The 27,991-nt window shown below is 40.6% G+C and overlaps 1 protein-coding gene across 4 annotated transcripts; it reads left to right on the top strand.

Annotated features, from left to right (window-relative positions):
* The first annotated feature begins 84 nt into the window (after positions 1-84).
* On the top strand, positions 85-27,027 carry RUFY2 (RUN and FYVE domain containing 2). Of its 4 annotated transcripts, none has more exons than XM_069864343.1 (19): positions 85-119; positions 3,290-3,463; positions 3,931-4,048; positions 5,393-5,494; positions 6,746-6,869; positions 8,963-9,024; positions 9,625-9,690; positions 11,184-11,253; positions 12,443-12,544; positions 13,275-13,391; positions 14,007-14,174; positions 16,183-16,280; positions 20,038-20,157; positions 21,920-22,049; positions 22,600-22,694; positions 23,713-23,761; positions 24,655-24,732; positions 25,477-26,219; positions 26,256-27,027. In XM_069864343.1, the coding sequence occupies exons 1-18, from the start codon at positions 116-118 to the stop codon at positions 25,618-25,620; spliced, it is 1,821 nt and encodes a 606-aa protein (XP_069720444.1). In that variant the 5' UTR covers positions 85-115; the 3' UTR covers positions 25,621-26,219; positions 26,256-27,027. The 4 variants fall into 4 exon arrangements, with proteins under 4 accessions (XP_069720444.1, XP_069720442.1, XP_069720443.1 ...); XM_069864341.1 differs by lacking the exon at positions 85-119 and adding an exon at positions 2,312-2,914; XM_069864342.1 differs by lacking the exons at positions 85-119; positions 26,256-27,027 and adding an exon at positions 2,312-2,914 and having other exon boundaries at positions 25,477-26,238.
* The last annotated feature ends 964 nt before the right edge of the window (positions 27,028-27,991 follow it).

Below are 27,991 nucleotides of genomic sequence, written 5' to 3'. Positions count from 1 at the left end.
CCGCCCCGAGGCCGATGGGAGGCGGGGCCGGTCCCGGTCCTCCCGCCGCCGGGGGCGCTCTGGGCCGGGGCGGCGCGGGCGGAGCCGCGGGCCGGGCCGGGCGGCGCTGCGAGACATGGGTGAGCGGGGCCGGGGGTCTGCCTGCTGCCCGACCCAGCGCCGCGCCCGCTCCTGCCCTCCCTGCCTGCTGCTCGCCCTCCCTGCCTGCTGCTCGCCCTCCCTGCCTGCTGCTCGCCCTCCCTGGCTGCCTCCCTCTTGCTCGCCCTCCCTCTCTCCTGCTCACCCTCCCTGCCTCCTTCTCCCACTCTCTCCATCTCCCTGCGTGCTGCTCACCCTCACTCCCACTCACCCTCCCTGCCTCCTCCTCCTCCCCTCTCCCCTTTCCTGCCTCTGCTCTCCCTCCTCCCCTCTCCCTCCTTCTCCCCTCTCCCTCCCCTTCTCCCCTCTCTTCCCCCCTTCTCCCCTCTCTTCCCCCCTTCTCCCCTCTCTTCCCCCCTTCTCCCCTCTCTTCCCCCCTTCTCCCCTCTCCCCTTCCCTGCCTCAGCTCTCTCTCCCTCTTCCTCCATCTCCCTCTCGCTCTCCTGGGGTTCTCTGTGGGCCCATGGCCTGGCTGGTGGCCGTGGTGGCTGCGCGCCTGGGGTGCTGATGGATACGCACAGTGCAGGTCTGGCTGCTCTTTCCAGGGAGACGAATGGTGGCTCTTGGCCAAACCCGGATAATCGAGCTCGGGGGAGGGGGCTGGCGATATTGGTGCTGTCTGGGGCTGCTGCTTTGAGCCCTTCAGAGCCCACCTTGCACCGATCACGCACGGTCTGCCCCATGTAGGCCTGACTGGCATGTACCGCAATAGAAAACATGCCCTGTGCGACTCCAAATTATAGAGTAGTTTGGGTTGGAAGGGACCTTAAAGCCCGTCTAGTTCCAGCCTCCCACTGGACCAGGCTGCTCAAAGCCCCACCCAACCTGGTCTTGAACACCTGCAGGGATGGGGTAGCCACCACTTCTCTGGGCAACCTCCCTCCTCACAGGAAAACGTTTCTTCCTAACCTAAATCTCTCCTCTTTCAGCTTAAAACTGTTTCCTCTCATCCTATTCCTGCACTCTCTCATAAAGAGACCATCTTCAGCTTTTCCGTAGGACTCCTTAAGTGCTGGAAGGCTGTTTGAAGGTCTCCCCAGAGCTTTCTCTTCCCCATGCTAAACAACCCCAACTCTCTCAGCCTGTCCTTAAATGGGAGGTGCTCCAGCATTCCAATCATTTCCATGGCCTCTTCTAGGCTTGCTTTAACAGATCCCTGTCCTGTCCTTTCTGTGCTGAGGACTCTACAATCGAACTAAATCTTGATCTTTTCTTAAGAAGCAAGTGTAGAAAAATAACTGCATGCAGGTAGACTGCGCTTTAAAACAGACCTAAAATGTATTTCTGCCTCAGAAAGACGAGGCTGAGAGTCGATGTGGAAATCTATGGGGAGAATCGGCTCCAAAAGTCAAAATCAGGTCACCTGAGAAAGAATTTGTAAGATGCCTTTGGGAGGGAGTACACTTGTATAGATAGTGAGGAAGAGCTGTCTTCCTGAGGTCTAACAGGGCAGTTTTCTGCAATAACATTCATATTTAGCACAATCAGTAGCAAAGCCGATAAAAAAGCAGGATGTTTGACATGAGCTTTGCTGTTGCAAGTGTTTGTTCCAGACTGGGATGCTGCTGCTCCTCTTGGTAGGGTCAGTCCAGTCGCTGGCCGTTGAGGAGGTCAAGAGGCACAGGGAGCTGTGACTGCTGGCTGGGTACATGTTTACCAAAGCACTGTTGCCAATTGCTGTCTTTTAATGTGTTTTACTGTTTTTTGTTGAAGTACCGATAAACCGAGAGATTATAGTATTAGTTTTTAAGGTTATCTTGGGTACATCACCAGGTTTTTTTGCTAGAAAACTGATATAGGCTGTATTGTGTGGTAGCAGGGCGATTTGATACTTGGCAGGCAGTTAGGAATACAGAAAATCAGAAAGAAAATTTCTAACCTCTAATACCAAAAACCTTAAAGCTGGGATATGCAGGAAATGAGACAAGTAATTTCACTGCTGTTCAGAGAACCAAGAAAATGTCCATCTGTTATAATGATGTGGTAATTTTTTGGTGTTGATTTTAATGTGTACAGTTCTTTATGCTTTCTGCTGTGCGGAGAGCTAAGGTCATGCACCAATACTCAAATTTGCAGAAAGAGGAGGGGCTCATGTTTTTTTCTCAGACAGAAATCTATATGAATATTGTGTCATCTGTGTCTCTGTCTTAAAAAAAAAAAAGCTATCTGTGTTCTTAATTTGTTGGGTTTTTACTTCATATGTTGGATTTAATTGTAGAAAGCAGTAAATCATCAACTATTTTTGCTTCTTTCCAAGTTACTTTGATCCTGCTCAGTAAACAGAGGCTTGTTTTGTCTCTGTTTCAGTTTAGCAAGATAGAGGTGGCCTGAATGTTTCAACTGCTATATTACAAATGAAAATAAACCAAGAATCTCCTGATAACCCTGATTTTCAGTAGCAGGAGCTCTAAGAAGAGGAACCTCATCCTTTCTGTCAGATCAAGACAATTTAAAAAAGCATTGTGATATTTACTGACTAGATTTAATCCCTGAATGTGTTTTTGTAGTGTACATTTTGTAAAGCTTACCAGACAATTTTTTTTAACTTAAAGCAAAACCTTTACTTCTTAAACTTGCCTGTTACAGAAAATACTTTTTAGCTGTATGAGAAACTGCAGTTTCAGTACGGAGTGTGTAATATTTTCCTGAAACCGCTCTGGGCTTACTGGCTGAGACTGTACAGCCCAAGAAGTAAAGCATGTGTTTATGTCACTGTGAAATTAAGACTACAGTGGAAAGTAATTATAGATAAGAAGCTTGATGTCTGTTTCTGTAGGTAGATTATCATACATTAAATAGATTCTTACACTAACAGAAATGCTGCTTTGGTATCATGGTCAGGGCACTGATGGCTGCTGTGCAGCAGAGCTTTTGAGCACAGCATCGATGCCGGTGTTGATTTGCAGTTGCTGACTGCTTCCGAGGTGGAGAGCTGATGTTTCCGGCCTCACTTTTCATTCACCTATTAAACAAAGATCTGTGAGGGTATTTGTTGGGGTGGATGCTCTTCTATAACATAGTGTTTTATAGCGCTTACTAAATTATTCCCTTGAGTTAGTCTAGCTGAAGATAAGTTTTTCTTTGAACGCAGAATCATTTTATTACTTTACGTCTCTTGAACCACAACTTTTGTTTTTCTTTATTGTCTTAGCTGTAAAGGACCCTACAGCCGTGGAAAGAGCAAATTTACTGAACATGGCTAAATTGAGTATCAAAGGACTCATTGAATCGGCGTTGAGCTTTGGCCGCACTCTGGATTCCGACTACCCGCCTTTGCAGCAGTTCTTTGTTGTCATGGAACACTGCCTCAAGCATGGCCTTAAAGGTGTGGTAATCGCTCTACCTGCATATTTCTCATCCCAAACATGCCATCTTTCTTCCTGTCTTTCTTGAATGAGATAAAATCTAAGTGTGTTTTGTTGCTTTAAGAAGTGAAGAAAATATGTCAGTTGTCACGCTTTATAATTAGTAGTGCCATTATTCATACTTCACAACATATATTTCCACGTTTACCAACTTTTTGTACACGATTTGTTGTGAGTGGCTCAGGGATCACCACAACTGCATGTACACATGTAGTTTGTATTTTTAGCTAGACATCCTTTTAATGCTCTTTTTTTCTTGCATGGCAATTTTATGTTCACAGCAAAGTAATTTGGAAAACAGCATTGCAGTTATCTCTTATCTGGAGGTCTAGGCTAGAGCAGTTAACCCTTTTGTCACACCAGCTGTTTTGAAGGAAGATAGTCCAGCAATTTAAATTAATTCAGTTCTTAATTTTTCTTTTCCTAGTAAGAAAATCCTTTCTAAGTTACAATAAAACCATCTGGGGTCCTCTGGAGCTTGTTGAGAAATTATATCCAGAAGCTGAGGAAATAGCAGCAAGCGTCAGAGACTTGCCTGGCCTTAAGTAAGTAGAATTGGTAAAATACAACAAGGGAAGAAAGAACCTGATTGAGAATCTGTAGATGTCTCATGATTTCATTTGGCATTAATCAAACCTTTGGACAGTTAGTGCATGGTATTGAGGGAGAACACAGGTGAATCTTGCTCCGTTTGCTTGTTCTGCACAAAACAACTGAAAAAGTAGAATTTTTATGTTCTTTTCTGATGTCCCTGGGAGGCAAGTTTTCTGCATGATGGACAAAAAGGGCACACGAAGGAACAGGGTGTGTATCAAACTGTCTGCAGCCTAGCTGTATGAAAACAAAAGGTAACACACTGAAGGGGAAAGTATTAGGCAGCTTTTAAGATTCTTGTGTGTTGCATCCTTCACAAATGCCAATTTATGCTGTGAACTCAAATCTCCTCCCATTCCTCTGCACTCTGCGTTTGTATGTAGCTCTATAATTGGCTGCATATTAAATTCCAAAAGGATTTAGTCACATTGTGATTGGTATACACCGGCATAAGGATTATAATTTATATTTAGACCTTATCTAAAGCACTTAGGTGTATAAATTATTATGTACTCTTCCATCAGGCCAGATGAAATAATACCTTTTTCTGATGGATTGCACTCTTCCTATCCTGATACAGCACGTGGGTTTGCGTTTTGCATTTTTCTGCTTACCAATTCTAAGTGTGCCAGCACAAGAAGAGGAGGATCTGAAGATCTGGGTTTAATTTGTTAGATATTAATGTTTGTCAGCTACATACATTTTTGTCTTTTTGGAACTGTCTTTCTAAGATACTGCCAGATTTGTAAAGATGTATGAGTTAAAGCTCAGATTCAGTACGTGTTGTGTAGGTCCAGAGAACAGGATTAGGAAGATAAGCTTGTGTGTTGAGTTGTAATGGGTGCTTGGTTACTTTCCTCCCAGTTCCTCTGAAGACTTTTTAAGCAAGCTGCAGAAAGGAGTCTGAATTGTTGAGGATGTTTTAGTCAGCTGAGAGCAGGACTACTCAACGTGATCTTTACAGGCACTGTCAGGTTAAGAAGAAGGTACTTAGAGGAAAACAGTACTGCTTTTAAAACTTCTTTCCATGCCATGTACTGTGTGAGAACAAAGCACATTGAAATACAACAACGTGTAGGAAGTTGTGTGTTTTCACTCTCTAAGCCACACAGTTAAATCTAGTGTCAGGCTCTTGTGCTTTCTCTGTTCCTCTCCTTTCCTTTCATTGCTCTCACGCCCAGCTGAGTTCATGAATTTTTTTTCTGATACTATCCCAAAGCCAGGAATTAAAGCCTAGACAATTAATTAATTGAAATATTGTTGATTTGAGACTGTCTTCATGCCCTTTTTTTCAGGACACCCCTGGGTCGTGCCCGGGCCTGGTTGCGGTTGGCACTGATGCAGAAGAAAATGGCTGATTATCTTCGTTGTTTGATCATTCAGCGAGATCTTCTCAGGTAAGCAATTAGGTAGATTTTGTTTATAATTATTTTTAGAGGTTTGTTACATTATTAGTTTCTATTTGCTGCTTTTTAATGTCTCCTTGGTGTAGCAAGGTGTGGCTTCCAGTCTATGAGCTGATCTTTTCCAGCCCTTAGGGTAGAGGGACCAAACACCATTGCCTTATCAAGGGTGAGGGCTAGCTGATGAGCAAAGAGAGGTTTGCTCCCCTTCTGCTGTGTGCCTGACTGTTCTTTCATAGATGAGGGTGATGGGGAGGGGCTCCTGGTGCATTCGTTTGCTGTGCAGAATATGGACTAGAAACCTCCTGAGAGGAGGTGAATTCAGCCCTGCCATGTGCATGGTCTCCTACTCGGCTACTTTTGCATGGAGGACAACTACCTTGAACTTTTCTTTCTCAGTCCTAAACCAGGCATTCCCTTTCTGATGGGGTAATTGAAGCACAAAGGGAAAAAAACCTTTGTAATCTTAATTTCAGTTCTATAACCTGCACGTATTTTTAGGAGTTTTCTTGTATGCAAAAAAGTTTGTTTCATAGAGTTTAAAACTTGATCTAAAAAATGCAAAGAGGAGGAAGTAAATGTTGTATTCTGTTGTTTAGTGTTTTTCTTTGAGAAACCTGTTTAGCATTTCATCCCTTTCTGTTTCTTTTCTCTTACACATTTAATCTTTCTCTTGGCCTCTTTAATTTCAAGCATGCATTCATGGCAGGGAGTTGGAACTGGATGACATTTAAGGTCCTTTCCAACCCAAACCATTTTATGATTCTATGATTCATTGAAGTCCAGATCTTTTTTCACACAAGGTAATTTTTTTACCATTCTTCTTTTGGATTCTCTTGTGTTCCTTAACAACATAAGAACTGTCTGACTCAACATGGCTAGACACCCATCTGTTGCAGGATCCAATTCCAAAGTAGCTCAGAGCAAGCAAAGAGACTTTTTTTTCCTTTTTAAAAGGCAAAATAAGTCTTGCCTTCCAGATTTCTCAGCCTTCCAGCAGCTTGTGGCTCAGATTTCTGGAGCCAAAGGTAATATCTTTGTTTGTAATAGCCTCGGAGACAAACTGTGCGCTTTCCATTTTTAAATATTTATGAGGTTAAAGTATAGGCAGACCTGATTCATCTTTGAGGACATTGGAGTAAGGTTAAAGTAAGAGAAAGAATTCAGATTTAGATATCAAGTGTTATTAATGATGCATGAAGATATACTCAATATATCAATAAATGCACTTTTCTTCTTTAACAGTGAATTTTATGAGTATCATGCACTAATGATGGAGGAAGAAGGAGCAGTTATTGTTGGGCTGTTAGTTGGGTTAAATGTCATAGATGCTAACCTGTGCGTGAAGGGAGAAGACCTAGATTCACAAGTAAGTCAATACAGGTAAAGTAATGTATGTGCAACCCATAAGATTTTTATGTACAGAGAATTTGGTTGCAATGGAGTTGTGACTTGTTAGAAATCTTACTAGAGACTGTTGAGGGCATGATCCAGCTCCTGCAGCAGTGGGGGCTGTTGCACTAACCTCAGTATCAGTTGGGTCAGACCGTTAGATGGTGATAAGTGTCAGAGTGCAAGGGCAAAGTTTTATGCTTCATCATCAAATGGATGTGATAGTAGCAATGCAGAGTTCTTCCTGTCTTAATTGCATAATTTGTCCTTTTCCTTTGTGGGAGAAGTATAGTTCCATGAGTGGTTTATCCTATTTGGTTTGTTTATTCTTGTTCTGGAACGTAATAGGATTGTTTCTAAGACCTGAAACAAAAATATGCTTCTCATACTGTAGTAAGAAACCTTATGGGAGAGTGACTGCTTTCAATTTGCAAAACAAGACTTAGAACTTAGACTTAGGCTTTCCTCCTTCACAAAGTGTTTTGACTTTAATCTTTTACGAGAAAGTCCTGACATTCTCTTTAAAAGCATATGCACAAGCATTTATAAATAAATATGTGCTGTGTTCAATCCTATTTTTGTTCAGCTGCTTTGTGTAAAAAAAGTTATAGTTTAGGTGATTGTTTACTGTATTTCAGTATATATTTGATGGAAAAGCAATTTCTATGGCAAAGAATGTGAATCATAGCATTAGCTTGTCTTCTATTCATTCCAGTTACTATCTCATGTTTTAGGCACTGATCTTGCGCGCCAAAGAACACAATATTGAAAGGCCTGTAGTTACAGAAAACTTATTAACATGCTTTTCTTAGTATTGAGAATTCTATGTGTGTGTTATAAATCACTAAATCTATTGATAGCTAATAATTTGTTACCTAGGTCACTTGGTGGCTTTGCTGTATGAGGGGACATAAAACTTGACTTGAGACAGCTGTAGCGGCTGTCCAGGGGAGATTTTAGAGTGATTCTGTTTTTGAAGTGTAGTGTAAATAAGAAGAGAAGCCAAGAAGAAGCAAATTGTATTGAGCAGAAAGAAACTTCTAAAGGGTGATTGAAGTTGCATCCAGGAGCATGGTTTGGTAGGTTAGAAGAATAGTGTTCAATGGTGAAATGCGTGTATGCACACAGGGAGAATTAAAATAAGGTAACTTTTAGAGAAATAGCATTTTACTTTTTTATAGAGGTAGTATTTTGCTGTAATAAGCAATGTTTGTTCTTCAAAAGGCTTTGGAGAAGACACTTTTTAGAAAAGAAATGAAAAGAACAAGTGGAAGACATCATAGGAGATTGAGAGGAGATCAGGAGATGTTAGACGAAGCAAATTACTTGTATTGAAGAGCTGGAAGGAGCTCAAGGAGGAAGCAGTAGACGAGAGGAATTGGAATACTTTTGTGGAAAGGCTGCTGGAGACCAAAAAGGAAGGGTTTTGGTAATGCAAATATCACTAAGTACTTCTGCTAGAGGGTCATAAATAGAGTTGGAAGCAGAATTTGTGGTAATGTCATTTGTAGCATAGAAGATTGAATTACAATTGAATAGAAGATAAAATAATAATGTTCATATTTAGAAGGTTTTAAAAATATTGCAGTTGAGTTGGCACACCGGGGACTCAGCAGGTGTGGAGAATCCACAGTATTTGGCAAGGAATATTGAAAAGCTAAATGTGGGGGAAACATGAGTTTGGGAGATGTGCTGTGACAGAAAATCATGTGAATCACGGCAGACAGCTTGTCAGAGGTCTGCTTAATCAGTGCTAGGGTTAAGTGGTATTTGAGAATTCCCCAAATGAAAGTTTCCCTGGCTAAGCTCAGTCAGAGGTAAGGAGTCATCCTTTCCTTGGTTTTGATACCTGGCACATTGGTAATTTTGTTCAGAGGTGACATAATTCTTAACAAGCATGAGACACTACCTTTAGAAGAAAATATCTTGTTTAAAATGTTATGGTTCTTTTTTTTGAGCTTCTGGCTGAAATGACCGATCTTAAAAAACCTGATGTAACTGAGGTTTCAGTAATTATGTAGATACTAGACATTTTATGATATGAAACTATTCACATTTGTTTTTCCCTAGGTTGGAGTGATTGATTTCTCTATGTATCTTAAGAGTGATGATGAAATTGGGAGTAAGGAAAGGTACGTACTTAGCAAAATAACTCAGATTTTGCATGTTAACAAATGATTTCTTGAGTGGTGCCCAGTTCTTTGTAGAAATAAATCAGGTTCCCTAAAAGTGAAGTTTTCTGATATCTCAGTGTGGAGAAAAATTGTACCTAACGTTGTTCTGTGTCACTGGTTAGCTGGAGGAATATTTGCACTCTGGAGCAAGCCTCAGCAACATCACCTGCTTCCTTTACCTGATGGACAGCGTTAGAGGGTTATAAAGTGGCAGTAAACAGTGAAAAAGAACCTGCTGACCTGTAGGCCCTCAGCTTGGGCTTTAGTCAGTGTTTCAAAGAAACAGAATTATGGCAGAGTAAATAACCATCCTTTTGAGACTGTGTATGTCCTTATGTTTCACATAGAGAAGTTGTTTGCAGTTAAAGCATTGGGTTTGTTTGTCTGTCACTTAAGTCACAACATCTAAATTACTGACTTTAAGATTGTGAGATTAATCTCCTTCCTTTCTTTTAAAAAGCACGATCAGTGTAGACTTTAGTATATGATATGTATTTTCAGTATGTAGTTCACCACATCATTTTATTAAAGTCAGTTTTATTTATGTTCGTGCTTTAGAAATGTGCAGATTGCTGCAATTTTGGACCAGAAGAATTATGTTGAAGAGCTAAACAGGCAACTGAAGTAAGTATTACTTTGAAGTCTGTGTGTCAGTCCAGGCTTACAGGTAAAACACCTCTAATTCTTTTTGTACCACAGCTTTGTGAGAGAGAACTTCTGAGAAAGGGGTGCAAGTTCTTCATGTTTAGACTGAGGATGTAGTGAGGCTGGTAAGGATTTCCAGAGAGACTCAGAAGTCTCAGTTATCATGCTTTTGTTTTTGATAGTCAGAACCTTCATTCTTCGAAGAACAGAAAAACAGCAGGACAAAACTGATCAAGGTCCTTGCAATTCAGAACTTCACAGGAATGAAAAGCTTGACCATGATTTTAACTGCATTCTGTTTAACAGGTTTCAAAATGTACTACTGAGTGTTCTGGGTGAATCTGCATGGTTTTGTTTCTAGGCCTTTCGTAATAATTTGGTTTGTAGCTTTAAAGCATAGGACCAAACCCAAAAATGTTCATTGTGTGCTGTAAACTACTCACACGTTGTAGGTTGTGGTTCCTGTGAAAGCAGTTTTCAGGAAAGCAGCTTTTCCCCCTTTGCTGGATGGAACAAACCTAGTCCAGCACTGAGTGTGTTACAGTCCAAATGGAGGAACAGTGCTTGTAATTCTCTGAGGACAAAGTTAAACAGCGCAAGGAGCTGACAAAGGAGAATAGTGGTGAATTCTCACAGTTGAGAATAGTGGTGTTTGTTTGATGATAGCTATCATTCATGTGAGCCTCGGAGTATATTCCTGCAGTAATGCATGAAGTTACTTGCAAACCAGTGGCTCAACAACTATCCTTTCTTATTTCAGGTCAGCTGTTTGTTCCCAGACATCCTAGAATACAGTAATCTCTTCTCCCCAACCGTTCTTCATGAACGGGTGACTTCTGAAGACACCACAGTAGAAACAAGTGGAAAAGCAAACAGTGTTACAGAACAGGGTTTTTTTTTTTCGTTTGTTTGTAAAGTGCAGCCTAAAAAAACGTGCTTGCAGCAGAAAAGGGCAATCAGGGAATGAAGAAAGCCTACATGTAGTTTGATAAGATAAAACATCATGGAGTAATAAAAAGGAATAAAATTCTGCTGAGGCTTAGGAATGAAGTCAAGAAGCATCAAGAAGTTAAATCTCAAAAAATACAGTGAAGTGAATAATTTTATAAAAGAAGTGGAATTTGGAGGAAGAGAACCTGGAAAATGGTTTTTTTGGGAAACCCCAAGAACATTGCAAACTCTTTTAAGGGAACTCATTAAATATTTGGATACAGTGTAGTTGTGAGGGTAAAAAAAAGGGAGAAATGTTAAGTTACACCCAGCCAGGAGTTTAAGTGACAGAGAGTTTGGAAGAAGTATGTAAACATTCAACAAAGGAAACTAATTTTCTTACGTTTAGGAGAACCTCAGATAATGGGTGCAGACCTTTTAGCACATAAACATTTATCGTTGTATCGCGTGTTGAAGCTTTTAGCTTGGTTGAATGAGTTTTGATGTAATTTTGAATAGTTTTTTTTCCTTTTGTTTTTCAGTAGCACAGTTAGCAGTCTACATGCAAGAGTTGATTCACTAGAGAAATCGAACACTAAACTGATCGAAGAGGTATTTCTTTTTAGTAACGTATAATAATATTTACTCTCAAATGCTCTTTTTATAAATGCACTCTAATTGCTTTAATCTGCATAAGGTCTGCATAATATGTTCAGATACGTTTATTTTGGCTTGAAGGAAAGGTGCAGCAGCTGCAGGGATTTGCAGTCAGTTTGCCTAGGTACCATACAGCATCAGGACATGAATTCTATAGAATATGGCAATTTCCCACTTTGAACAAAACCAGAAGAGAAGTCTTTCCTCATGCTCACTGTCAGTCTGATTCTGTGCAGATGACTGGTCCATAATGGGTGACACCAGTTGCTACAAGGAGGCAGAAAGTAGTTCAGCAAACAGTTTTTGTTACTGCTCACAGCTTTAGCCAGAAGACTGTTTCTTGCTTATTTACCATGTGCTTATATACAGGTTTTAGCCTTGTCTAGCTCTGGTTTTGTATTCACATCCTATATTTTTTTATTATCATTGATGCTTGACTGGATTCAAATATATTTAGCTTTATAAGAGAAAGCATATTTTTTTTTTAATCTGAGTTGCTTGAGAAATAAGTGATAAAGTGGCAAATTGAAATGCTAAATTCAGCTGTTGAAGGCATAGCTAGCTCACTCTGGGAATTAACATATTCAGATAGAGGGAAAACTCTTTTTAAGTGTTAGTTCTCAGAGTACTCTGGTTCCTTTACAAGCCTCCAGCCCAGCTGTCCGCCTATTTTGATGGACTGTCTTATAATTCTGACATTAAGGCATATACTGTAGGGCGTGGCTATAATGTTTTGTCTGTTGTAAATATGTTTTCATCTGGGAAAGGTTTTCTTGTGTAAGTTGCTCCATATGGTATATTAAGATGCCTAAAAAAGAACAAAACTGGATATATTTGAATCCGAATACAAAGACGAAAATTAGGATGAGGAGAGGGAATTGAGGTCTTTAAGTCATAATGAAACAATGAAAAGAAAGCATGTTCTTTACCAGACATGAAATAATGAAGTATGTTGAATATACATGCTGTTCTGTAGTGAAAGTGATTGATTACTAAAACAATGAGCTTTATGTTTTCTATAAAAAAATTAAACCTCTGTTTAGTTTACTGTGAGTACACAGCAGAGCGCGTCTTGGTCTTGGATTCCTCAGAATGTTTTTATTTTCACTCACACTGCTTTTCCCTTTTTTCCTTTTCTTTTCAGTTAGCAATAGCTAAAAACAATATAATTAAACTTCAGGAAGAAAACCATCAATTAAGAAGTGAAAACACCCTTATTTTAATGAAAACACAGCATCATCTAGAGGTAAGTTTTTTTTCACTGTATTTAACATAGCAGTGTTGTGTGGTTCATTGGAATTTGAATATTCTTACATTGCAACCTGAAGTAACTGGGCTGAAGCTAAAACAACTTTAATTAGGGCAAGGCCCTATTGGCTCTAGGAAGCTCTGTAATAGCATAAATATATAAAAATTATAGGAACACTAGGTTGTTTTATAACCGTATGCAAATCTTGTAGCATTTTTCCTTGTATTCTTTCTATTTTTCTTCCCTTCTTTTTTTCTTTAGACTGTAAGCTATATCTAAGGGCATTTAATGCAATATTGTCTGAAAATCTTGACAAAGTAGTGTATGTTTTAGTTGGCAAACTGTCTGTTCCAACATGTCTCATTATATGAAATGTCATTTGGGGCAATCATGTATATCAATGCTGAACATTTTTTAAGCTGTGATTTGTAGCAACTTGTGTGACTTCCTGCGTGTGTTAAAAAGGGTAATTGGCAGGTTATGCAGGTGTTTCAGTGCTGAAACACTCGTGTATTAGAGTGACTTACTGAAGGAGGGTGGTACTGTAGTACAGCTGCTTATTTTGCTAGATTTGTTAAATTCTCGTTGTAAAACTGATGACCACGTAGCAGAAACAGCTCTTTCTCTGTTTGTATTGGCCTTGGAGAATGTATACGTAAGGAGTTTTAAGTCTTAATTTTATGCTAAACTTGTGACCAAGGAAGATGGATTCTCTGTATCTTTATAGGCAACGAAAGTGGATGTTGAAGCAGAGCTTCAGACATACAAGCACTCCAGGCAGGGTTTGGATGAGATGTACAATGAAGCACGGAGGCAGCTTCGAGAGGAATCACAACTTCGACAAGTAATATTCTTTTCTAGAATTACATGGCACTTCTAGAAGAGGTTATGCGTGAGACGAGTCAGTATGTAAATATTTCTAGTTTTGCTTTTGCTGAGCTTAGATGCTGCTTTAATCAATTTTAATTGCCATTTCTCTAACCATCTGTAATAAAAAGGGTTTCTGAACAGAGCAATCAATACATCATTATTTTTGTAACATTGTGGCTAAAGCAGAGTCACTTAAATAGATTTTTTTGAGAAATTTGAAGGTAAGTTGTTAGCAATACTATGTACTCTGTGTGCTGAACCTTACTTGTGAAAATAGAATCCTTCAGTTCTAATTTTGTGATTAATACTTAGGCAACTCTTTATGCAACACCGGCAGGGTATTTCTTGCAATGTGAATTGTCTATTCACAAAGTTAAGAAAAAAAGAAGCGTCAGTCACTAAGTACATGGAAATGTAACGTTTATGTAGTGGATAATTTGCAGAGTTAAAAAGGTGCAGAATTTCTGAAGTGGTGAAATAGGTGGTGCTGCAGCTTCATTAGAGCGAGCTTTTGCCTGTTTCAAAACAGAGATAAAATGTTGCATAATTATTTAAATATACTGTGTTGTCTTATATTTGTGTTTTATAGGATATGGAGAATGAGCTTGTGGTTCAAGTTAGTATGAAACACGAGATAGAACTTGCCATGAAGTTGCTGGAGAAGGACATCCATGAGAAGCAGGATGCCCTCATAGGCCTCCGACAACAGCTCGATGAAGTTAAAGCCATTAACATGGAAATGTACCAAAAGCTGCAGGTAGAGGAACTATCTGCTGTTAAACTGATGGAATGATTTTGATTAGAGTGAGAGAGAGAGATGCATTACCATTTTGTTTAGTTAATTAATGCCATTTCCTTAATTTCTGGTTTCTTTCTGCTGCTCAGGTCAGCTTGTCATTTTGGAAAATTACTGATGCAAGCGTGATTTCACACAAAGCAGTTCTTAAGGCACTCACAGAGTGTTGATGGGTTTATAGAAGAAAAGAGTATGAGGATAAAGATCATGGCCTGGTAACGTGCTGTGTGGAAGAGAGAATAATAGTGTATCTAGTGATAATGACACTTCTTGTCCAGTGTTGTATAAAAACCCAAGAGAATGCAGGCATGTAGTGAGGAGTTAGGGGGGAGATTTGAGCTTTCAAAGTAAGGAAAGGCACTTGGAAAACAAGATTGTGTTAAATGGAAGAAGCTAATTACAGGGTTGGGGTTTTTTCCGTCTTGTGGTAGGTTGGCTCTGCCTGGATGCTGGATGCTTACCAAGCTGCCCTGTCACTCCACTTCTTAGGAGCATGCGGGGAGAAAATAAGATGAAAAACACCCCCTTGTGGTTCAAGATAAAGGCAGTTTAATAAAGCAAAAGCAAAGGCCACGTGGGGAAGCAAAGGAAAACAAAAGATGTATTCTCTACTTCCCATCAGCAGGCGATGTCCAGCAAGTTCCTGGGAAGCAGAGCTTCAGTACACATAGCAGTTGCTCCAGAAGATAAATGTAATAACAAATCCCTCCTCCTCCTTTCTCTTATTGCATGGAACATCCCTTTGGTCAGTTCAGGTCAGCTGTCCTGGCTGTGTCCCCTTCCAAGGTCGTTCCCGCCCCCATTATACTGGTGGGAGGGAATGTTGGAGGGACAGCCTTGATGCTGTGGGAGGCTGCTCGGCAGTAGCTGATAACAGCTGTTATCAACAGCTTTCCAGCTACCAATACAAAGCATTGTGGGGGGTACCGTGGGGAAAATTAACTCTATCTCAGCCAGATCCAATACAAATCTGTTGTCAGGTTAACAAAATCTGTAACTGTGGAGAGCTTCTTTGAGAGAATATGGATCTCAGAGACCAAACATGCAGTTAACAAATGACCAAGCACCAGGGAAGTTCAGCAGTGAATTATTTATGTAGAGCATAAATGTAATTATTGAATCATTGACATTAATTAATTAATTGATCATCAACACCAGCACAAGAAACCAGTCAAATCTGTGGCGGAATGAAGGGAAAAAGTTAGGATGCTGCAGAGAATAATTGAGATGATGGACGAAAGATGCTACTTTTCCACTTGCAACTGTGAGGAAACTGGACCAGAGGAAGAGAAATAGAAATAGAGCCAGAAAGAAAGATAACAAGATTCATTATGTTAGGATCTGTAAGGTTTTATTTAGATGTGCTTTTGGGGACTGTGGGTAAATCGATTCCACTGGATGACATTCAGATCCAGTTCCCAGGCAGAGGAAAACAGTTTAGTCATGTTGAATCCCTGCTGTTCAGGCACCAGTTGATAGTGTTAATCTGTCTAGCAAGGATGATGCTCTACCTTTTATATAAATCTTCAGGCTGTGGTGGCAACAGCTCTGCAAGCAATCAGAATGGTGAAACGCTAGTAAAATTCTTAGAAGATTTTTAGGCAATTTTGTGGTATTTTGGTAAGAGTTGGAGAACCTTAGGGTTTTCCAGGACTAAGCATCTTAGTTTTTCATTGGTGAGGTTCTGATGGGCTATGGCGAATTCCAGTTGACTTGCAAAATGATTGACTAAGAAAGGAAGCCAAAAGGAAGACCGTGTGCTTATTAAACAGCATCCACGTATGCAAAGTACAAGACTGCAGATCTGCTAGGCATAAGATTTTAAGTACTTTCAATGATATTTTTTAGATGGGAATGTTTAAAAATTAAAACCTAGAGCAATTTTAACGTTTTCCCTCCAGATATCGAACCCCCCATGAAGTAACAGTATTGTATTCCTGCTTCAGTGTTAACATTTTTTGTAACACAGGTTTCTGAAGATGCTATGAAAGAAAAGAATGAAATAATTGGTCGATTAGAGGATAAGACCAATCAAATTAATGCGACTATGAAACAACTAGAACAAAGGTACAGACCCATCTTTGTTGTTCTTCATTCATTTCTCCATCCCTTTATGTTTCACCGCATTCCTACACAGTTGCTACTGAAATATAACTTTCAACTAGCAAATTTAAAAAGAACCTTTGTGAAACAGTAACTTGTGCTTTACTGTTCTTTTTCTTTTTAACAAATACACTTATTTTCAATACAAACTTAATCTTTCATTTTTCTTCCTCCACTATCGTTCTTCCAGTCCTGGGTCTTTGTGCTGATACCAGAAGTTGTTTTTTCAGCTCTTTCAAAATTCTGATTCCTTTTTGCCTCCTTTTTTTTCGCCCCAACCAAATGAAATGCAATAAAAACCAAAGCATTAATTTTGCTTGTAATTAAGTGTGAGCTTAATATAAACACTTAATGCCTTCGTGGCTCACTGCTGTATTTGCTGAAGCTCTTAAAATTGTTGTCCGTTACTTTGGAAGTACCTTTACTTTCAATGATGAATGTGTTTTTACGCTGAAAGGTTGAAAAGTGAAAGACTAAAGTCCCAGCACATGAATTTACATCATGGTTAGACTGCATGTATTACATAATATTAAAACATGGCTCATATGTTTTAATGCAGTGGCCTATAAGCAACATTGATCTTTTTTAATTGTAAAATATAACACATCTGTAAGCCCTGTCCTATCGGTGTTTGACATGTCTTTTTTTTTTTCATTTAAATGATTATGAAAAACACGGTTATGTATTTAAAAAAATAGTGACATGAATATTCTTTTATTGACATCCTTTTTTCCTCTTTTTTCTTTTTCTTTTTATCCTTTATCCCAATTTCTGTTTTTTACTATCTTGCTGCCTTCATCTGTCTTTGATTTTTGTCCACGGCATTCATGAAGCGACAAAGATCTCTTAACTCAAACTAGGACTATTGCAATGTCATTCGTCAAATGCGCCAGCAATGAAGCTCAGCACCAGTATAAACTTGTCAAGGATATATCATTCTGACAGCTCCTCTAGATCTCTTGTGTTTAAATAGTCACTGATAAAGTACACCTTAAGAATTTTAGAATTACAATTTTAAATGTAAAGTGGTATTAGAAATCTTACACTGTAACTGATCGTAGCTGGGTTCTGTTTTGTTTTTCTTAAAGAACGTCATCTCCGATCTCACTTTACCCCTCTTAAACACAAAAAAGGAAAAAGAAAAAAAGTAAATTATTGCACTATTATTAAGCAGATGTAAGCTAGTTTTCTAATGCTATTTAATCCCTTCTTCATTGTCAAACAAAGTTTATTTTAAAGGTTAGATATCTTCACTGGGACTGTAGATTTTTTGACATTTGTTTCTAATGTAGTGATTTTTCTGGTTCTTTATGGTACAAACAGATTTAAAAGCAGCCCATCTGACTAGTATTTCCCTTCTGCCCTGCTGATTTATTTCAGTTTTAGGCTGTATTTATCCCAAAAGTGTGCTCTTGGTTGGGTGTTGTGGTTGTAACCGGCATTGTTTCCTTAAACAGCGTGTGAGGAGCGTGGGGGAAAGGGAGCCTAGTGCTCTGTCAGGACAATTTATTTAAAAAAAAGAGGGTGGTTCAGTGCGTACAGTGCAACGGTTATAGGGTTTGGGGATAAAAAGCTAAAGCACAATTCTGTTCTGCTGATGTGACATGGGGTAAAATACTTCCACAGAGTTAGAATGCGTTTGGAGCCTGGACTTGAATGGGACTCCAGACAGGGAGGGCAGCAGCGCCGGCAAATGCTGTAGCTGTGACTCCTGCCTGGAGCAGCTGCTCTGTGATAGCTGCTCAGGAAGTTGTAGTAGTTAAGAGGATTTGTGTTCAAGGCCCAGATCTTGAACTTGTCCAACTTGTTTGTCAGCCAAGGATCTTACCTGTCTGGGGCTTTGTAATCACAAGCTGTGGTCTTGCCCAGCCCTGTTTCCCTCCCTTTACCCATCGTTATGCAGTCTTTGCAGTCTTTACAACTTGGATTTCTGCTTTGCGTTGCTGCAGAAAGAGGAGAGCTGTAGCTGCTGCCTGTCCTTGATGCTCTTCCCAATGTTTGCTCTGGAGTGTGGAGAGGAAGCTGACTGGGAAAAGAATCTTAGGGTCTTTCAGCAGAAGGGGATGTGTTTGCAAAACAAATGGGGTAGGATGCAGTAATACGGCAACGGTTTCTGCTCTGTGAACATGTATCACCTTATTCCTTTCTTCCAGAAAGAGCCTTTAACATGGGCTGGCTGCTAAAAAAGAGCAATAAGCATCTCCCATCCTCAAATTAAACCCAGACCAGAAACACTGACTAGGCAAACAGGTTGACTATAGCAGAAATAGGAGTGTTAGCCAACTTAGGCCCTTTCTGTCTTGGTTGTGGAAACCACACTGCAGTTTACTTGTGATTTAGGGAGAGCTTTAGCTTGCTTTTGGTGTTTCTGTCTTGTGTAGCTTCATTCAGCTGCTTCCGCCCAATGAATTGAACCGGCTTTTTTCTGGTATTTTCCTTTCTATATGTCTTTTAGCCCTCTCTGTGCTACCGTTGCAAATGTGATTGGGAACGTTCTTGAAACATCTAGTATAGCACACGCTTCGTAAGGTAGTTTGATTCCAGTCTTTTTTTCACTCATTCACTGGCAGCTTTTGAGAACTCCTAGGGTGCAACTTCATCAGCAGAAGCACAAATGTAGACATACTGCTGACTTAATTTCTTTTTAGTTGGTGTTCGGAGTTGTGAGTTGCTCTGCGTTCAGCCAGCTGCTGAGGAGTGAGGAATTAAGCACAGAGAGAGAGAGCATCACAGGTTTCTCCCACCACTTACCCAAGAGGCCCTGGAAACGGTTCTGTTAAACAGTGCAACAGACGGGGACGTGCAGTGGTGTTTCACAGCCTCTTTTGCTCTCCTGCATTTTCATCAAGGCAGGTGTAGCCCTGATATAGCACAAGTTCCATTTTAGTACTTTGTCTTTTGCAACGTTACATTCATGGTTTTTTTTGGACTGAAGAGGTGACAAAGCAGAGAAACCAGTGACCTAATGGATTCCAAGGGGAGTGAAGCTGGAGCAGAAACAAACCGTGGAATTCAGAAAGGAAAGATTAGATTAAACCGCCCAATCACTTCTTGATTCATTGGTTTTATTTATTTCGTCTGTAGCATGGAGCTATTTTAACTAGTGTCAGAATGCATTATTTTTAATACAGATTATTTAAACGGGTTCAATAATATGATGTAATTGAGGTAGCTCTGTAAATGTAGTGGGACCTGTCAGGGTGTATCTTGTATTAGGCTCGTTATGTCGGGTTGCTGCTTGATTGCAGTGCTGTGTTCAGCCTTATGCCTGCGTTGTTTTGAGCTGCTTTTGCACAACACGTGCTCTGCCCTGTCTTAGGGGGGAGTTAGTACAAGCCAAGTACTTCTACAGGATTTATTTCAAAGAAAAAAGGCAAAAAGCTTTCAAAAAACCCACGTGAACATGTGCTAAAGGAAAAAAACACATCAAGGTCTATGCTTCAATTCTAAAATATGTATCATCATGCTTTGGCATCTGTTACTTATGAGCATAAAATAAAACAGTGATTACTTACAGTGATTACTCTCTTATTGTATGAACACTCGAGCCAGTTCTCTAGGCATTTTATGGATTTCTCATTTGAGTTTGTGAGTTTTCCCAAAACTTTGTTTTTATTTAGAAATGTTTCTATTTCCCCATTTTTCTTTTATTTGTCTTCTTCACCCTCTGCACCCTAGTTCTAGCTTCAGTTTTACCCAAAGTTGATTTGAATTACACCAGATTGCAGCAAGCAGAGAAGGCTCAAATGGAGGCTGAGGCTGAGGATGAGAAACTTAAACAAGAATATGTGAATAAATCTGAAAGCCTGCAAAAAGAATTCTCCCAGAAGGAGAAACAGCTGTAAGTATATCTTTCCTGTTTGGAAAAATACGCAGCAGTAAACATTCTGCAATGCAATATGTCCTGTGTCTAAGAGCAAGCTGGTTGTTGATAAGTGGTTTTGAACAGAATGTAAATACTAAAGACCTTCACGCTGGGTGCTGGCAAGGTGGAATAAAATATGCCATTCCAAGAAAGTCAGGCACCTCTAAATGGTGTGCAGCTTCAAAGGAGGGAGAAGAACGGCGTTATTTTTTGTCTGAAAGTGCCAGCTTAATTCACAAGGGAATTATCATAAGTTTAGGGAAACACGTAGTATAATAGCAGTAACCCGCACAAGTGCGTAGCAGTATAAACTTAAATAGAAATGGCATAAGAATAATTTAATTGATCAGGTTTGTGAATAAGGTAGAAGTGGTTTAACGTACCACTGCGTAGGAAATAAAAATACACTGTAATCGTAAATATTAAAAAGCAACATAAAAGCCAACCCTCCACCCTTTCTCCTATTAAGTCCTTCCATATTGATGTAAATCAACATGTAACGTTAAAAACTCCCTCTAAGGGCCGGTGTTTTCCCTGAAAGATAACAAGTGAATTATTTAAGGCAGTGCAAATCTGTGGCACGGCAAGTATTGGAGCTTAAAAATGAGTGATTTCCCATCCAGTTACTAGCCCACCCTGCCTCTCTTAAAACTCTGAATGTTAATAAAGCTGTTTAAGCGTCATGACAAATGTGCACTTCACTGCAGTCATCTTTGCAGATTTTGCCAAAAGAGCAGCTCACACCCCAGCCCTAGAATTCGGCAGTTCTGAAACCTCAAGGTTATGTTCACTTCTGGTCTTTCCCAGCCAGATGCTGAAGTAGTGTTCTAAAATGTAAGTCTTTCCTTTAAAAATGGGTTTGGTTTTAAAACAGGAGAATTAACGTGGATACAAGTTTTCCATCAAAAAGCCTTCCATGACTGCTCCCAGGTTTTTTCCTCTCTTATTGTGGTGGCACAATTTAGATCTAGAAGCCTGAGCGTTGTGCATCCGTCCTTCAGTTTCTCCATAACATTCTAAACAGCAGCTCTTCTGCTAAACTGACAGTGAAATTCCAGCTAGGATGGATAATCCATCAAAATAGCCCTGATTCCTTTAGCTGGACTTCAGTTACACTAATAGAATTTAGATCCCTCTTTATGTTGAACCTCAGCTGTGTAGGAAGCTCAATAAAAATAGTAACTTAAAGCCCTTCCTCCTTTATTTTCCGTTCTGTTCAAAACACCGTAAGCTTTAGGCGAAAATAGAGGATTCTTATCTAAGGGAATCATATTAAATAACTTTTATGAGCACCAGGGGTCTGTGCAGTCATTGTCTGCATCACTAGATGTGTGGTGGGGTTGGTTGGTTGGGTTTGTTTTGGAAACAAGCTCTGTAAAGTTACAGGGCTTTCCCTTATGTGTGTTTTAAAAATGCTTTAGAATTTGGTGGTTAATGTTCTCTTGCTCGTTTATTACAAAGGTCACCTCTTCAAAATGATGCCATATTCTTGGTTCTTTATATATGCACTTATTTTAAAGGCATTTTCTAAGTGGCAGTGTTTTGTTTTAGTTCTTATGCTGTTGTCTAAAATATTATTTTATTGATACATAATTTCTGTTCTAGAAAACATGTAAGTTGATCATTTGTTTATTGCGATAAGAGCATATTGCACCCAGAAATGAACTAATTTTTGTTTTGTAAAATGATACGGTTGTGTGCAGTGATTGGGTTTGTTTTTTTGCTTTGTATATTCTAGGCTTCAGCTGGAAACAGATTTGAAGATAGAAAAAGAGTGGCGGCAAACCTTAGAGGATGATCTTCAAAAGGAAAAGGAAACGGCATCTCAGCTGAGAATAGACACCCAAGAAATAGTTAACCTTAAAAAAGTAAATTCTGCAGTAATCTTGACTAGTAATTTAGAGACCGAGTGTAAAGTTAATTATGAACTTAGACATGGTATTTGTAAGAATTTCTGCAAGTACTTAAGAAAGATCAGAATAATGTATTCTCACAGGTAGATTAAGAAATCCCCCTTTGTTTTTTACTCCTTGTTTAATCCTCAGGTCAGAACTCAGTGCTTACACTAAGGAAGAACTAAATTCTCATTTTCCTTTCTCACTTGTATTGAAGACTCCGTCTTCCCATCGTAGGCCAGGAAGTGCTTCCCCTTCTCTCTGGTGTGGTGTTCATGGCTCTGTAGGGTTGTTGAGCTCTGCAGTCAATCGTTTTTATTCTCTTGGGGTGTAAGAGAGTTTAGTCATGGGCTATTGACTGTGTTTGGGAATCTTCACAGAGACTATGATGGATGATAAATCCGCTTGACTTCTGCAGCAAGATCTGCTTTGGGTAGTAGCAAGTGTCTTGGCAGTGAGCACTTACAGTATTGAAAATAATTAGGGTTTGTTTTTTGGTTTTGTTTGTTTGTTTTGTTTTAAGGTGTTCCTAAAACTTCAGGAAAAGAACAAAAAACTGAAAAGGATATCTCAAGACCAGGAAGCTGCTCTCCAGGAACTGGCATCAAAACTGAGCGAGTAATTTCATTATCCATGATGACTATTAACTTTGTTATATAAACTTGAGTTAAGAAATAGACTGGTGGTCATGCAAATCAGACTATATAGGGCAGGGTTGCCTTGCTAGTTATCAAGAAGAAATACATCTAGTTAGATCAGATCTGTTGGTTTTATGTTTGGCTGGTGGGCTTGCTGTGAACTTGCAGGAAATTCTAGTGCTCTGAACAGAAGGTCCTGGTTTCAAAGGGCCTGGGGGCATTAGGAGCTGTTTTGTGTTGAAAACTGGTGGCCAGCTGGCACGTTGTGGCATTACCAAAAAACTGGAATAGAAGATAACGGCTGTGGCTCCAGCAGGACAGTGCTTATCTTTTTGAGGGGATGCTTATGGATTCCCTTCTTTGAGGAGATGAAGGTTCTCCGTATGGCGATCGCAGGCCGCTGTTGCCAGGTCCACAGCGGGTGGAAGGCGCTGCTGTATCAAAACGCCTTCAGACTATAGTGAGTGTTAAGCTCTGAGCGCAGCTCTTTGGTACCTGTTAAAGTTTCTTTTAATGATCTCTGTCTTCCCAGCAGTTTTGCTGTGTCTAGCATGGGTTCCCTTAGCACACACGCTGTGACTCAGCCCATTCCCAGCGGGTTGGCGCTGGGTGGCTGCGGGCTGGCTGGTTTCTCCCCGATGACCTCCTGTGGGCTTGTACAAGTCCAGAAGCTTAAATTCTGGTTTTGTACCAACGCTGTGGGCTGGCGTTAGGTGTTTGCACACAGCGATACCGCCACAAATTCCTCTTGTGTGTGTAACCCCAAGCAAAATTGCAGCTTTTCAAGGGATTCTGAGCTCTTTGGAAAGAGCTCATCTCTGTGCAGTGCTGAGCGCAGCAGGGTGTGGTATTGATTGCAGCTCCTGGATGCTGCTGTGATGTAAAACACGAACTGAACATTCAGAGTAATTGGCCTATAATTTTTGAAATACCTACAACTTTTAAAGTTGTTAGAGCGTAACTGGCAATCTAGAAGTCTGACTTATCATTTTTTTCAGATCGAAGCTGAAAATAGAAGATATAAAAGAAGCGAACAAAGCATTGCAGGTTGGTAGCATTTGGAGGAAAGAGAAACCTTTTGGGTTTTTTTGATTGTTCCCTTTGAAATACTTTGTAACTATGAGAAGTTTGGAGGGCCTGGAGCACAAGTCATATGGGGAGAGGCTGAAGGAACTGGGGCTGTTTAACCTAGAGAGAAGGAGGCTGAGGGGAGACCTCATCGTGTGCTACAGCTCCCTGAAACACCCTTCTGTACCTCACAAACTGTGTCTGGGACAGAATATGCAGCCAACTGAGCTACTGTTTCTCAGTGATCAATAAAAATCGGATCTTCCTAGGAATTAAACTGTGGCACCAAGGCTGATAAAATATGATCTGTGATGTCAAGAGGTTTGGAACTTTCTTAAGAGTTCTGCAGGGAGCACTTGAGAGCAGAGGTAGTGTCTGCGCACGTTTGTTGACGTGGTTTGTCACCTTGTGTATTCTTTCAGTCCAAGTAAAGGTGTGTGAAATAATATTTGTTGAACAGATTCCTGGATTTATTAATTGGGTTAGAAGGGAATTAGCAGTTCTCAACACTGTCCTGTTATTTTGCTTCCTTGCATCTTAGGGACTATTCCTGTGTGACAAGCAGGGAAATAGGCTTCAGCTCTGAGACTTGAATACCTTTCGGCTTTTCCTGGCTCAGCCAGCGACCGACTGGTCACCAGAACGTGCTGCCTCAAGCGTGTTGTCTTTGTGCCTATTCCTGCTCTGTCTTGCCGTGTTTTGCAGTGGTTTTGGAGGAGATCTGTACAGCTTCAGAGTGTCTTTGTGAAGTTACCCTGATCTCAGGGCATTCAGCAACTCAGGCAGTAAATCTACCACTATTGATTTCTCTTGTCCTCTGGAACCCGAAGTTTAACTTCGTCAGATACGTACAGCTATATTTTTTTCTTCAGGGCCAGGTTTGGTTGAAGGACAAAGAGGCTACGCACTGCAAGTTATGTGAAAAGGAATTTTCTCTTTCCAAAAGAAAGGTAAAGCTTTAATGAGATTTCTTCCAACTTGTTTACATGTATTATGAGAAAACCATTAATTATCTTAGAGGTGGGGAGAGAGATGTCAACGCTCAGCTGAATGCATTGTTATTTTTGAGATGTCTTTCTAGTTCTTTGATCTGTACGATGCAGCTGGGCCCTGATTTCAAAATAAACGCTGCCTTTCCGTGAAGTGCCACAAAGGAACGTACCTAAAATTATTCAACCTGCTTTGTGGCACCATCATCTCCAGCGCTTCTCATTTCTGGCACTGTGAAAACTGGACATGTAGAAGACTTTCTATGATATCTTTTATACAATAGACTAAGAAATTATGAGTTTATTTTAATTTTTGTGTAATGTGATGTTTATTTCCTTACTTTATTAATGTGTTTATTTTACTGTTTTTTGTTAAATCTCAAGTAGTGCCTGACAGAATCGTCCACTTTCTCAAATATTATTGCTTATATTACATATTTAGATTGATTAGATTGAATTAAATCTGCAAGGCATATTTATATATAATTAAAAAGATATTTGGTCCTAGACACACCATCTAGAGAGACCGTGGTCTCCTTGGGACTGCGGCATAAGACTGGAATTTAGATGAATGATCTTTTTAAAACTGATTCCATGCTCAGACTGCTCGGCGTGCATCGGTTATTGATATCTGATTGCCAAGTGTATTTCCATGGTAAAATTTAGGAGTTTTTCCTTCCCCCCTGGCTTTTCCCCATCTTTTAGCATCATTGTAGAAACTGTGGGGAGATCTTCTGCAACGCCTGTTCTGACAACGAGCTGCCTCTGCCTTCTTCACCCAAGCCCGTTCGGGTCTGCGATTCCTGCCATGCGATTCTCATACAGAGGTGCTCTTCTAACGTGCCATAAGATGGATTTACAAGGTGTTTATGACTTCCTGGTATTTAGCTAATCCTGTAAAAAGAACACACCAACTAGAGAGTGTACAGCACTGTTCCAGGTAAGCAGGTTTGAGGTGCTGCGGAGGAGTTCCTTGTCACTGCCCGTTGAAACAGAGAGAGAAAATGGACCCAAAGACTGGAAACGCACGTGTTAGAAATAGAGATGACAACGTTAGCGTAGCAAGTGACTCGCTTGGAGGAAGCAGGGCAGTTTCTAGAGGAGACTCCGCGTTAGCGAGTATTTGGCGAGTAGCTTAGTCGTTATGATGATCTCTAAAAGGACGATGCACACATTGCCTGCTCTTACGGGCTCATCTGGGGTGAGTCCAGCCTCGTTCTGCCACAGGCTGTGCCTCTGAAACACTGCTGTGAAGCAAAACCGTGTGGTAGCTGCTTTTAAATTGTATTTAAAGAATGAGGCAGTTAATGCAGTGGCCCGGTGAGTTATTGCCAAATACCCTGTTTGTTTACTTCCCCTCAATTATCAGGATTTGATCCATCGAGGATATTGCTCTCCCAGCTCTGGTCTCTGTGGTCACGGCTGCGCGGGGCGGTTCTAGCACACAGGTCACAACCAGAGCTCCAGGCTCAGGATGGAGGAAGGTGCGTTTCGCTCAATTACTTTTTAAAATTAACAATTAACTTGACACATCTGTTTCCATTAAAAGAGAGGCGTCTGTCACAAAATTTTTGCCTGACATTGTAACCTTGAACTAAAGCCCTTGTATTATTTTCACGTAAGTTGTGCTTTCCAGCTTGTACGTGGTCATGGTGTCGCTCTGAAGCAGAGCAAGTGCCACCAGGAAGGGTGAGGATTGAATACTGGGGACCTTTCTGTGTCAGACAGGAACGTTCTTCCTTATTTTGTCATCGCCTTTCTCAAACTTTCAGTTTGTTCCTAAACTTTATTTTCTCCAGAGCACTTTTGGAGCACAGCTGGGCCCGAGCACTCCTCACACTGATGGGAACTTTGACTGGAATTAGATCCTTATTCTCCCTGTATGCAAATAGAACCACATCCTGTGATAAATTGTCCTGCACTAGAGCCCTCGTCCCTTGAGCCGCTTGTGGGTGCAGCCCCATCGGCCAGTAGTTCCTTCAGCCTTGGAACGTGGTTGCTTACGGGAGAAGGGAAGCTTTGAAACAGGACTTCGAATCGTTCTTGCACTTTGTGGAGCTTAGTGTTGTCTTTTGTGGACAGGCATTTAATGTTCTAAAAGCTACAGCAGCGGGTTCTCTGTAACACCCCAGCGTAGGCGCTTCTGGAGCTTTTGTAAAGAAAACCATTTTTTAAATCACCTACTGTAACTTCCTGTAAACTAAAACAAATCCCTGTAAATCTGTAAATAGCTTTTGGAAGAAATAAATTGAATCCATCTGCAAATTCACTATGGGAAGGACCTCGCTTCATTGAACTCTGTAACTCAGAGTGTTTTATGAGGACTTGTTCGAGTCGCTCGGCCAGGGGGACAGCGGGCGGGAGCTGGGCTGCAGCGGGTGCCCATCTGTCCCGCTTCAGTGACTTTTCAGAAATGACAACTCCAAATAAAAGTGAACCTTAGCAGAGGTAATGTTTGAAGAGTAACACATTGCTGTAACGCAGTGAATGAAATTTCTGTTAACTGCAGTCTTCTTCCCCCGCAAACAGAGCAGCCCTGGAGAGAGGGAATGTCACTGAACTAGTAGAGGATTATTCAGGTTGCTGTTACTCTGTGACTCTGCCTCAAAAGGGTGAGTGCTGTTAATGTCTACGTGGGTTTATTGCCCTTAGCGTCACATTCTGGCTCTTGGCAGGCTGTGGAGGGTGCTGTCACGGCCCCTGGATTTCTGTCTTGCTGTCAAACCCTGTTCCTGCAACAGCTCCAGCTGTTCCTTCTCGGAACACATATGCTGACAGAAAACATGCTTCCAGGAAGGGCAGTCCCCTACCTCACTCTAAAGTATTTTTTCCTGCTGCTGGATGAACTTTCTCCCCCTTTTGCCAGCTTTTTTTCAGCATCACACCCAGACCCCACTGTGTTTTAAGGGCAGAGTTAAAGCCCTTTAAAATCCCTGCTGTTAGGATCCCGCATTGCCTTCCCTCCCCTTCCTCGCCTGCACTATTCCAGTACTCGGAAAGCTTCCTACAGCAGTTGCCCTTTCAGCAATTATTTCTAGTCGCTTTGACACAAGAACACGCTCTCTAGTGAAATAAACTCCATTCTCTCCCACAACAAGACATTTATTACACAGATAACACAGCACTAGCAGAACAGGTGACAGACTTTCAATACCCAAGATCACATTTGACATTTTCAGGGAGGCATTGAGGACAAAGCAGTTGATTTGGGAGATCACAC

The sequence above is a fragment of the Phaenicophaeus curvirostris genome, chromosome 9 (genome assembly GCF_032191515.1).
Source record: "Phaenicophaeus curvirostris isolate KB17595 chromosome 9, BPBGC_Pcur_1.0, whole genome shotgun sequence".
Classification (NCBI taxonomy): Eukaryota; Metazoa; Chordata; class Aves; order Cuculiformes; family Cuculidae; genus Phaenicophaeus; species Phaenicophaeus curvirostris.
Note: the sequence above shows the minus strand (reverse complement) of the source record. Positions and strands in the feature narration are given on the sequence as shown.

Coding starts and splice junctions, on each gene's coding strand:
- RUFY2 (XM_069864341.1), top strand. Junction 12,545..13,274: donor AAACACAGCATCATCTAGAG/GTAAGTTTTTTT, acceptor GTATCTTTATAG/GCAACGAAAGTGGATGTTGA. Junction 14,175..16,182: donor AAATGTACCAAAAGCTGCAG/GTAGAGGAACTA, acceptor TTTGTAACACAG/GTTTCTGAAGATGCTATGAA.